Source organism: Anabrus simplex, chromosome 2 (genome assembly GCF_040414725.1).
Source record: "Anabrus simplex isolate iqAnaSimp1 chromosome 2, ASM4041472v1, whole genome shotgun sequence".
Taxonomy (NCBI): domain Eukaryota; kingdom Metazoa; phylum Arthropoda; class Insecta; order Orthoptera; family Tettigoniidae; genus Anabrus; species Anabrus simplex.
In genome coordinates, this window is record NC_090266.1 from 610,977,813 (window position 1) to 610,990,242 (window position 12,430).

At 37.6% G+C, this 12,430-nt stretch overlaps 1 protein-coding gene across 1 annotated transcript in view; it reads left to right on the forward strand.

Moving 5' to 3' along the window:
* Vps50 (vacuolar protein sorting 50) overlaps positions 1 to 12,430 on the forward strand; it is a 323,674-nt gene that overhangs the window by 283,654 nt on the left and 27,590 nt on the right. The window contains exon 17 of the mRNA XM_067141007.2: positions 4,844 to 5,033. Coding sequence (XP_066997108.2) covers positions 4,844 to 5,033 — 190 coding nt within the window. The remainder of the gene's footprint in view (positions 1 to 4,843; positions 5,034 to 12,430) is intronic.

A 12,430-nucleotide genomic window follows, 5' to 3' on the forward strand; every position in this document is an offset into this window, starting at 1 on the left:
GTTAACACGACAATAATTCTGACTTTCACCAAAAAGTTAAAAGAAGAGGATCCATTTCAATTCCAGGCGAATACTGATTAACCCCTCAGCGTCGCAGCCATTTAAAGAGCTTCCTTCCCCGCGGCCGGATGAGATTTCAACTACGCGCGTCAGAAATACATTGATTCACTCAAAGCTTTACTACAAGTATAAGAGTAGCACAATATTCACGAAATTTGGAATTCCTTATGATCGAACTATGTACATGCAGATAATTACATAATTTTTCACATTACCTTAGTAATTTAGTTACGTGTGATAGAGTTCGAAGCACTCTTCGAGACAGAGACCCACGTCACACTCCTGGGAGCAGTACACCGACGTCTTCTTTTTGCCGTGTTTTGAACACACGATACAACGTCTCTGAGGTTTGGATTTCTCACTTTTTGGTGCTAATTTCCTGATAAAATGTCTTTCTTGCAACCTTGGAACTGTATTATCTGATGCGCGCCGGCCTTGAATGTTTCGTTCCTCGCCCGTGCGGGCGTATTTTGTAAACAAACCTTCTACCAGCTGAATCCGATAAGATAACTGCTCAATGATTGTCCCTGTGGCTTGTCTGAATATTATTAGAGAATTTAGGACGGTTGCATTCAACAGTCTTTTGAACAGCTTTATATACCATTTAGTAGTTCTCTTTCTTTCGACTAAAAACATGTGTAGTAACTGGTCCTTGAGATCAACGCCCGCCATGCCATAGTTGTAATCTATCGCGCATAAGGGCTTTACTGTTTTTTTCCCCCTCTTTGTAACACATTTTGTTTCTTCATTGTGGTATGTGGACACGAGCGTAACATTTTTTTTTTGTCACACCATTTTAGCACAGTGACGGGCCCAGAATGCCTAGCTATTATTTCCCCCTTAAGATTTTTTTCCTTTACGTCCTTGGGAACGTTTTTTCTGTTCAGTTTCAGTGTCCCAACACTGTCCGTTGAATGATTATGTTTTAGAGCCCTCGCTAATTCTGGACTATTGTAGTAATTGTCCATCCATAAGGTGTGTCCGCGGCCTAACAAAGGTTCTAACAATTTCAAGACAATTGCTGCAGTTTTCGGGGTTTCGGGTCTGATAAGAGTTGATTCAATGAGAGTTCCTTTCCCTGTGTATACAAGAAAACACCACAAATAACCAGTACTTGACTCACACAGTTCGAATGTTTTAATGCCAAATTTTGAGGCCTTTAGTGGCAAGTATTGCCGAAACGAGAGGCGCCCTTTCCACAGAGTCAGACTTTCATCAATAGCAATATTTTGCTGTGTTAAGTACAGGGACTGAAATTTGTTATTCAAATGACACAGAATAAGATATATTTTGAACAGTTTTGGAGGCCCTTGGTATGTAGACAAGCTGTTGTTGTCTATAAAATGCAAAAACCTACATATCATTTCAAACCTGTCCCTACTTATGACATCTGAAAACCCAGGTGTTGATATGACCCTGCTCTTCGAAAAATAAGACCGAGATGTTGGCTTTTGTACAATGCCCATCAGCAGAAATAAAGCTAACAGTATAAATTTAATTTACTCTGACAGGTGTCCAGGTTCGAACGGGTTCCACGAGCATTTTGATATTGCTCCGCATACCTGTTAGTTTCCTTCACAATTAACTCTACTACGCTAACATCAAAGAACGTTTCAAAACATTCAGCGATTTCACTGATATTTTGTGCACCACCTCTTGGTCCGAATTCACTGTTGACAACTTCCCTCTGACCCGTATAATTATCCATAGTCTCCCACACGAAATTTCCAAGTACTGGTTCCTCCTCATCGTCACTCTCATCATTTACCACTGCATCCGCCACAGCCAAATCATCTATTTCATTATCACTACTGCTAATACTGTCACTACTACTTCCGACTAAACTTTCATCTGAATTATACAATATTTCAAGCACGTTACCCTGAGCAGGAGCTAGCCATTGAGCGCGGCGCGTCACACGGACTGATGAAGCTGCAGCAAGACCGAAGGCAGCAGTACGAAACTGAATGAGGGGAATAACATTTATGACGAAATAAACCAACTCGATACATATTTCAGATAAAACGTTCAGACATCGTCTTTCAAAAGTGATCTACACCATGCACAGTTGGTTCTCGTATCGTATGACAGAAAGCAGCACTAACTGATGCCTACACAGAGCGCTCGTGGAGAGTTACGAAAATATTACAAGCAGAGAAATAAAGGTAAATATAACAAATAAACCGCACTGTCACTGTACAAATAGAGCAAAGAACATCACGCGAAAAAACAAACTACTCAGATCATCATTTCTTTATTTTATTCTGCGGGAAAGAATGAAGCAAACAGACTTTAAAAAAAGCAAGAGATTAGTGCTCAGACTTACTTGACAAATATGTATCCTTGCAAAAACAACTACATTTTAACGATCTTCAATTCTTATTTTACAACACTGATAAACTCCAAAATTTCCCCTTGGAAACAAAACAATTTGCGTATCCATAACTCCAAAACTCTTTGCGCTATAGCCGTAAATGTGAAACCATGTATGGGTCTGTACCACGTATAGAGGTCGGCGGCTACGAAAGAAAAGAGGGTCTATACCACGTATAGAGGTCGGCGCTGAGGGGTTAAAAAACTTCTCACCAATATAAATATATATTTTTTAGACAATATTGTAAAATTGTACTACAATAGTTTTAACTTGTGTTTGTAACATTCACATCAAACTTTTTAATCATGATATTGAAAATAACTTTTAACATCACAACGTCTCATTCCAATTTTATATGACCAATAATTGTAAACAGTCTTAATTGTAATTATTTGTTTTAAGGTTATCCATTGTGCTGATGATGCCCATTAAGAAGGGTGAAACATGTTCACGATCTTTCTATTTTTTATAATTGTTTAACCACAAAATGTGATATTGTAAGTATTGACTAGGTTAACCTTAAACGAATATTTTGTAAATTGTATGTAATCACCGTCATCAATACGGACCAAAAATGAGGTTAATGACTTGTAAAATAGGGGTAGTTACCATGAAGGTACCATGAATAGAATGAAAAATTGAATTCTGATTTGTTGACTTAACTTTTCTAAAAATATTAATAAGAAGGTCAAATAAAATATTGGGCTCCTCCAAAATGTCATTAAGGTTGTAATTTGAATTGAAGTCTGATGCAAATGTATGGAGCAGTTTTCTGTTATATTAAGGAGGGGTCTTTTATTTATCGTCTTGAGGATTTCCATATCTTGTTCTATGTCTGTAAAACTATGATATAATTGTGCATATGTTGTCTTACTGCTGAGAATTTGTTATATTTCAGGGCATTAACATGTTCTGAATATCTTAGGTTGAAACTCCTCGCAGTGACTTTATAGATCTCTTTATTAAACATGAAGGTAGAAATTGAGGGGACGTTGGATTTTTCTATCTTTGGCATGGTCAAAGGACGATGCTTGTATCTGTTGATTATTCTTAGAATGAAAAAAAACTATTGTAACCATTACATTTTGCGATCATGCGAATAGTGTTCAATTCAATTTTTAGGTCTTTTTTTAGACATAGGCACATTAAAGGCTCGGTGAACCATACTATTGTAAGTTGCTCATTTATGAATCTGAGGATGTGAAGAGTCTTGGCGGATTGTAGAAGCTGTTTGAGTAGGTTTTCTAAAAATCTTATAGCTTAAAAAGTTTGAGTGTCTGACGATGTTTAAGTCTAAAAAATTTATTTTGTGATCATTTTCAGATAAAAGTGTGAATTTCATGTGTGAATTAATGCTATTAAGACTGAGAAGAGTGGTAGCAGCGTCTACTGTTTTCTCATCCATAATTACTAAGGTATCGTTTACGTATCTTGCCCAAAAGAGAATAGCCTATTTACAATGTAAGGAAGTTTCTACACAATTCTAGTCACACATTGCATTGTTCTGGACTTATTACAGTGTGTTGCACAATATTGTAGTGGATTATACATAATATATACAGGTAATAGTAAATTATATACTATGAATTATGTGTTCTTAAATTAAGTAAACTCATATTAATATGGTATATATACAGCAGATTTTTTATGACATAACCTCACAAATAATACGATCGTGATTATACCAAATAAAGTTTGTACACAACTACGCAAATAATAATGCTAATAGATGTAAACAACTTCCTAGCCACACCTCACAAGTTATTATAATTATAATAATAATAATAATAAGAATAAGAAGAAGAAGAAGAAGAATCTATATTTAAATTATTTACCCATGGGTTAAAGAATATTGTTTCCAAGTGATATTAGTCTATTACACTTGCATCAATTTTCCCCGTATAGCTTGAAACAATTTCAACAGTCTATCACACTCGTCGACTTTGCCTTGGTTGTAGATTGTATCTTCTCTCTTCCTTGACGTCGCTGAATGTGCTCTCCAATGGTGTCAGCCATGACAACCTCCCACAAACCATGGTAGATTCATTGACATACTCTTCAATTATGGTAAGGTGCCCTCTTCAGATGGCGGGAATGACAAGACAAATCATCCATCACATCATTCAAGATCCTGAAATCTTACTGAACTTAACACAATTAATGATGTATAATGATGTAATAGACTACATTATATCTCGGTTGGAATTTTTTTTTTAATGTAATAGTGACTTGTATTCATTCCTCTATCATTACCTTCCTTTTGATAACCATGATTTGGTATATGTTAAATAAAATAAATCTGTTGGACACATATTCCTTATAATTGAAATGTGCTGTTGTTTGATATTTTTAATAATTTTGTGGCTTTTATACTTTTTTCAAGAAAGGCTTTCTCTTGCTCTTTTTCAGATTTTCAAGTGCAAAGAAATGTTCTGTTGGAGGGCGTGGTCTCATGTTGTTAGATTTCACTCAGTTTCTCTCTAAGTTGAAGAAATTAACATCACTGAGACCTATACCTAATGCTGAGTTAGTAGAACTTTATGTCAAAGCTTACTACATGCCAGTCAGTGCATTGGAAGTTTGGATTCAGGCCCATAATGTAAGTGTCATAAAAATGAATTAAGATAGAAGATAGTGAAACCCAAGCATGTCTACCTGCACTCTATTAGCAATTTGTACTGTGTAGCATTACCTTAAAAAGGAGATCTACTTGCAATTTGTTAATCTCAAGTTTTCTCAGACAAATTGTTGTTTGTGATAGAGACTTTGTTTATTTAATGTTTAAGGCTCACTGTTTTGTTGATGTGAATTACTGGTGAGTGGACTGTGTAAAAGGTTGCCATGAGGTGGGCTGGTTGCAAATCCCTTGGATCTAAGCTATCACATGTGTAAACATATAATGAAACTACCACAGTATATAAATCGTGTACACTAATTGAAACACTTAATCTAAAATTGCAGTACAAAATCTTTGAATCCGCATGGATGTGGAACTTGATTTATGTCTGTCCACATGTCTTTTCTCCATGCGTCACGCCATGTCTTTCTAACCTCCCCGGAAGTCTCTCATTCTCTCCCAATTTGCCATGCTGCTGGCAGCAAGTGCTGCACTCTAGTGTGAACAAGTGCACATAACACTGCAACACCCCTCCCCCCTCCCCAATTGATTATCCACAATCAAAAAAGAAAGAAACACTTAATACTTCACACTGAAAATAATATGTACATCCTGCAGAATGTTTTTACACAATGTACTGATAAATTTGTCACAACCAAGATAAAACTTAAAACAAAACAAATCAAAACCCTCAAATAGAGATTGTCACTGACAGCTGGGTAGGTAGTTCACTCAAGGGGTCTCTTGAATTGACCATTTGCAGTTTTGACGGTTGTCACTCTGCCAGGATGAAGTTTGTGCACCACCACAGGGCAGGTTGTCTTCCTTGATTGCAACCACAGTTCCAACCCTAAGGTTAGGTTGCTGACTGAACCACTTGAATCTCTGCTGTAGCTGCATACAGTAGCGACGATTGGGGGGGGGAGGAGTTGATTACAGCTAATTCTTTCCTTTAATTTCTTTAATTATTAAGAAAAATACTTAGCGGAAAAACGCATAAAATGTCGTTCGTCGTGGCTAACCGAATTGTACAGCGCCACAGCAAGTAGTGGAGACCCGGGAGTAATGTGTAGCATGTTCTGCGACGATGAGTAACGGGTATATTTTTGCCAAGGTCACCCGATTGCCGTGCTCATTAGTCAGTCTGGCAGTCTCACTCAGTCAATGTGTATGTTCAGTTCTGTCTAGTGTCTGTTACTTCGTTACTGTGTATTCAAACAATAAATTACTTTTAAATTCTATAATCACGCCATACGTCTATTTAATTGTAATACATGTGTAATTATGGTTCCTTGGTGAAAGTGTTATTGTACAGCACTATTATTATCACACATAATTTGGTACACTTGTCAACCTTTATATCTCTATCGAAATTCGCTCAGAGAGCATAAAAAAATCTTACCATTTTATGGCTGTTTTTTCAGTTTTGATATGTAGCCCCTTCCGCTATATCCCCCATACCTGGATACCTTTTGTTGTCTATGAATTTTTGTGTCCCCCCCACTTCTTATTCCCAATTGCCACTACTGGCTGTGTGAGGTACTCCTTGTACCATCTGAACAACCCAAAATGCTGCACTATCTGTTGAAGATGTTTCAAACTTCATACTCTAATGCTGTCAGTAATTAAACAAAGGGAGGCTTGTGGGTTTGCAGTAATAAGGTTAGTTACTGAAAGTGTATATCCTGGGCTGACATGCAATATTTGCAGTCTCCATATTGAAATACGCAGTCACCTGTTTTCAACTGTGTTTCAAAGTTGTAACCTCCATGTTGAAGTGTTGGCAGTTGTTTTTAATAATGGTGAAGTGAAGTGTTTTGATACTGTGATTAAGGTTATGTGTGTGTTAATTTGTGAATACCGGTATATGTGAATAAAATTAATTGTACCAACTGACAGCATCTCGTGTGCCTCTGTGTGGATACGTTAACTGTCAACCGTGAGACAGGACTATTGAATCAGTTGGACTTGAAAATGAAGAACAACCAGAGGATGGTGGTGATGCTTAAACAGTTAACTTCCTTCATCCAGGCCCAGTTTGGAAAACTCAAAGAGAACATATACTGAAAATCACAAAACAAATGCAAACATGATGAGTTGATTGGCTGAAGGAAAAGCAATAAAGCCACAAATATGTCATCTGGAAAACCAAAGCAGATCTTTATTTTTAGCTTTTGACCAGTAGCACATATTGAAGAATGTTAGAAACATTCCTCTAGAAAAGGCTGACAGACAGGTATAGGATATTACAGGAAGGCACCTAGAAAACTTACTTGAATTGCAATCAAAGGAAATAATTAAGGATGTTCCTTTCCTAAGAAGAAAACACGTTGTACCTACGAACTTTGAGAAGGTGAATATAAAAAGAGCACAATAAATATTCTCTACAGAGGTCATCACTGCTCTGGAATATTTGAAGGAAAATTCTTCCAATTTGAAAGCACAAGCTTTAAAGTATTGTGGTGCAAGTATGACTTTTTTGAAATTCATAAAGAAAGGGTTCAATGTTTATGATATAAATAGCACTAATGCACATCACCATAAAGCGAAAATGCAAGAGACTATCTTGGTTGGAAAACAAATTTCCAGCGTACCTGGTGGAAATTAAGAAATGCAGTGTGAAGAAAATGCTCCTGGATTTCTGAGTAAAGAAACATATGAAGCTATCCTATTGATGAGTTCTTCGACCGGTAATTGTATCAAGTAGCTACCTTCTGTCCCCTGGATTTCATTTTGTACTTATGAGAACATTTAACAGTGATTCAATAGAGAATTTCTTCAGTAAATCAAGACATATTTCAGGAAGTAATCATATGCCAGGTTCTAGAGCAGTAATATTCAGCAAGACCAGGATATTTTCATTATCATCCCACACACAGAGAAATCAAGGACAAATGGAAACAAAGATCATATTGGGCAAGAAAGTGCAGAGGAAAGAGGTTTTACAGAGTACTATTCCAAGCTCAGGGATGAATATCTTACACAACCCTAATGAACCTCCAGGTAAATTCAATTATCAACAATATTTTCCCATTTGTTGGATTGCAGAAGTTTCCTAGGAGTCTGTGGACTCTGACTACAACTTGTTTGTCATGAAATGACACCTGAAAGTAAAGAAATTGAAGAAAGGAAGGAAGGAGATGGGATCTAGACAAGTTGAAGGAAAAGAGTGTGAGGGATTGTTTCAAGGAACATGTTGTACAAGGACTAAAAGAAAATGCTTAACGAAACACAATAGAGGAAGAATGGACAGTCATGAAGAATGAGGTCGGTAGGGCTGCTGAAGAAATTTTAAGAAAGAAAGAAAGGAGAAGAAGGAAGAAAAGATCAACTAACAATCATTGGATAACTCAGGAGATACTAGACCTGATTGACGAATGTAAAAATACAGGAATGCAAATTATGAAGAGGGCAGAAATGTATACAGGTGATTAAAGAATGAAGTGGATAAAAAATGCAGGACAGCTGAGGAATAATGGCTGAAGAGGAGCAAGGATTTTGAAAGTTGTATGGTCCTAGGAAAGGTAGATGCTGCATACAGGAAAATCAAAGAAATCTTTGGAGAAGGAAAACTAGGTGTATGAATATTGAAAGCTTAAGAGCTCAGATAGAAAACCACTTCTACAAAAAGAAGATAAGGCAGAAAAATGGTGGGAAGATATCCAACAGTTGCATCATGGTGAAGATGAGATGATATGGTTCTGGAACAAGAAGAGGCTGTTGATGCTGATGGAATGGGAGACCCAATTTTGAGGTCAGAATTCGAGAGGGTTGAGGGACCTAAATAGCAACAAGGCACCTAGAAATGATGACATTCCCTCTGAATTACTGAATGCTTTAGGAGAAACCAGCATTCGGGGGTAGGGGTATTCCATTTGGTGTGTAAGATGTATGATATAGGAGAAGTGCCACCCGATTTTCAGCAGAATGTTTTTATACCTATTCCCAAGAAAATCGGTGCTGACAAGTGTGAAAGGTACTGCACCATTAGTTTAGTATCTCATGCCTACAAAATAATAACACATATTATTTACAGAAGAATGGAAAGAGACGTTGAAACTGAGTTGGGAGAGGATCAATTTGGCTTTAGAAGAATAGTAGGAACACATGAAGCAATCCTCACTTTACGTCTTATCTTAGAAGATTGAATTAAAGAAGACAATCCCATGTACAGGGCGATTGTAGATCTAGAAAAGGCATTTAATAATGCTAATTGTACCGAGCTATTTGAGACTCTGAAGGTGATCGGGATCAGATACCGAGAACAAAGAATTATGTACAATCTGTGTAAAAATCAGTCTGCAGTGATAAGAATCACGGGCCTTGAAAAAGAAGCAGCAATCCAGAAAGGAGTGAGGAAAGGCTGTAGATTAGCCCCCTCTGCTTTTCAATGTTTATATAGAACAGGCAGTAAAGGAAATTAAAGAGGAATTTGGAAAGGAAATCACAATCCAAGGAGAGGAAATCAAAACTGGGATTTACAGATGTATTCTTATTTTATCTGGGACTGCAGAAGATCTGGAGAAATCGCTGAGTGGTATGAATGGAGTTTTGGGTAAGAAGTACAAGATGAAAATAATTAAGTCTAAAACAAAAGTAATGGATTGCAGTCAAAGAAAGTCAGCTGATGCAGGAAGTATTAGATTAGGAAATTAAGTCTTGAAGGAAGTAGATGAACACTGTTAATTTCCGTAGTAAAATAATTAACGTTGGCAGAAGTAAGGAGGACATAAAATACAGACTAGCACGAGCAAGGAAGGCCTTTCTTAAGAAAAGAAATTTGCTCACTTCGAACACTGATATAGGAATTAGAAAGATGTTTTTGAAGACTTTCGTCTGGAGCGTGGCATTGTATGGAAGTGAAACATGGACGATAACTGGCTCAGAAAGAAAGAGAACAGAAGCTTTTGAAATGTGGTGTTACAGAAGAACACTGAAGGTGAGATGGATAAATCGAATCCTGAATAAAGAGATACTGAATCAAATTGGTGAGAGGAGATTGATTTTGCTAAATTTGACGAGAGGAAGATATAGAATAATAGGACATACCTTAAAACATGCAGGAGTTGTTCAGTTGGTTTTTAGGAAAGTGTAGGCTGTAAGAACAGTAGGGGCAGACCTAGGTATATGACAAGCAGTTTAGAGCAGATGTAGGATACAGCAATTATGTAGAAATGACAAGGTTAGCACAGTATAGGGTGGAATGGAGAGCAGGATTAAACCATTCTATGGACTGATGGCTAAAACAACATGTTCTATTATGTTTACTGTAATTTGCATGCACTCACTGCTTATTAACACTCCAGGTCTTGGATTCATTACTATGATACAAGCATCGATAATGTACACTGCTGGAGGTTTTATAGTACATCAAATGCAAAAGAAAACTCAATACTCAAACTCAATAAACTGTAAAATATGTACCTGAGAAGAAGAAGGACTCGTGTCCATTTTGTTAAGATTTTCCTGCAAAAGGCGGATTTCCCAAATGCGCCGTTTCCCTCCCAAAAGCACTCTGGGCTACTGCCTTTATGTCGCACACTAAATCTGCAGGGAATGGCAACAGGACCACCACCTTTATTCCATTGATGCGCTCAGTTATACTAAACACAAAACTGCCGTAACTCAGAATCACAAAAAATGGACATATGCCCTTTTACCTCTCAGGTACGGAAATTAGTTTCCCGCTGACATTTAATTTACATCGGACATGCTTCAGATAAGCTGTGTTATCCAACTGAAGAATCAGTGTGGATAATGATCATAATTTTCCAATTCATGTGCGAAGTTCCAAATTTTGTCTCTACCAGATTGTGTGAATCTTTGACCGACATTGTTCTGCCTGTAATGACGAAATTCACTTTACTAATACGCATCTCATCTTCTGACAGCAGTTATAACAAGCAGTTAAGCAAGCTAATTTATAAACTAGCAATTCCTATCTTTCTTGAAAAAAAGTAGTTGCGAAACAACAGAACGATTTTAACATTTTAAGTACCTAAACGGAAAACCTTTTGTCGGAGGATATTTTAAGAGTTTAAGCTGCCTGCAGTAGGCAGGAAGACAGTGAGGAACTTCCATGCAGTGCTTTGAGGTGAGCAGCAGAGGATTGTAACACTACTGCATGAACAGGGTTCCGGCTGAAGCGATGAGGCATAGCATAGCGTAGCAGACGGTGATCATTGGACCAAGCTATTTGAGAATCTGAAGGTGATCGGGATCAGATACCGAGAACGAAGAATTATCTACTATCTGTATAAAAATCAGTTTGCAGTGATGAGAATTGAAGGCTGCAAAAAAAGCAGCAGCAAACCAGAACGGAGTGAGGCAAGGCTGTTGTTTGTCTTCTCTCCTTTTCAGTGTTTGTATAGAACAGGCAGTAAAGGAAATCAGAGAGGAATTTGGAAAAGGAATCACAGTCCAAGGAGTGGAAATGAAAACTCTGAGATTTGCCAATTATAAGGTATTGTTATTTTATCTGAGTCTGCAGAAGATCTGGAGAAATTGCTGAATGGTATGGACAGTCTTGGAAGAGTAGTGCAAGATGAAAACAAAACTAAACCAAACCCCATGGTGCAACAGCCCCAAAGGGCCATGGTCTACCAAGCGACCGTAGCTCAGCTGAAGGCCTGAAGATTATGGGGTGCCGTGTGGTCAGCATGGCAAATCCTCTCCGCCGTTATTCTTGGCTTTTTAGACCGGGGTTGCCATCTTACAGTCAGATAGCTCCTCAATTGTAATCACGTAGGCTGAGTGGACCTCGAACCAGCCCTCAGATCTGGGTAAGAGGCAGGCATGCTACCCCTACACCGCGGTCCGGTACAAGATGAAAATAAACAAGTCCAAAACAAAAGTAACGGAATGTAGTTGAATGAAATCTGGTGATGCAGGAAAATGTAGATGATATATTTTTAGTTGAGTAGTAGAATTTCTGATGATGGCAGAAGTAAGGGGGATATCAAACGCAGACTAGCACAAGCAAGGAAAGCCTTTCTTAAGAAAAGAAATTTGCTCACTTCAAACATTGATAGAGGAATTACAAAGATGTTTTTTAAGACTTTTGTCTGGAGCGTGGCATTGTATGGAAGTGAAACATGGACGATAACTAGCTCAGAAAGAAAGCGAATAAAAGCTTTCGGAATGTAGTGTTATAAATGAATACTGAAGACGAGATGGGTAGATCGAATCATTAATGAAGAGATTCTAAATCGAACTGGTGAGAGGAGAACGATTTGGAAAAATTTTACTAGAAGACAACATAGAATGATAGGACATATCTTATGACACCCAGGACTTGTCCAGTTAGTTTTTAAAGGAAGTTTAGCAGGGTAAACCAAGGTATGAATATGACAAACGGGTTAGAATAGATGTAGGATGTA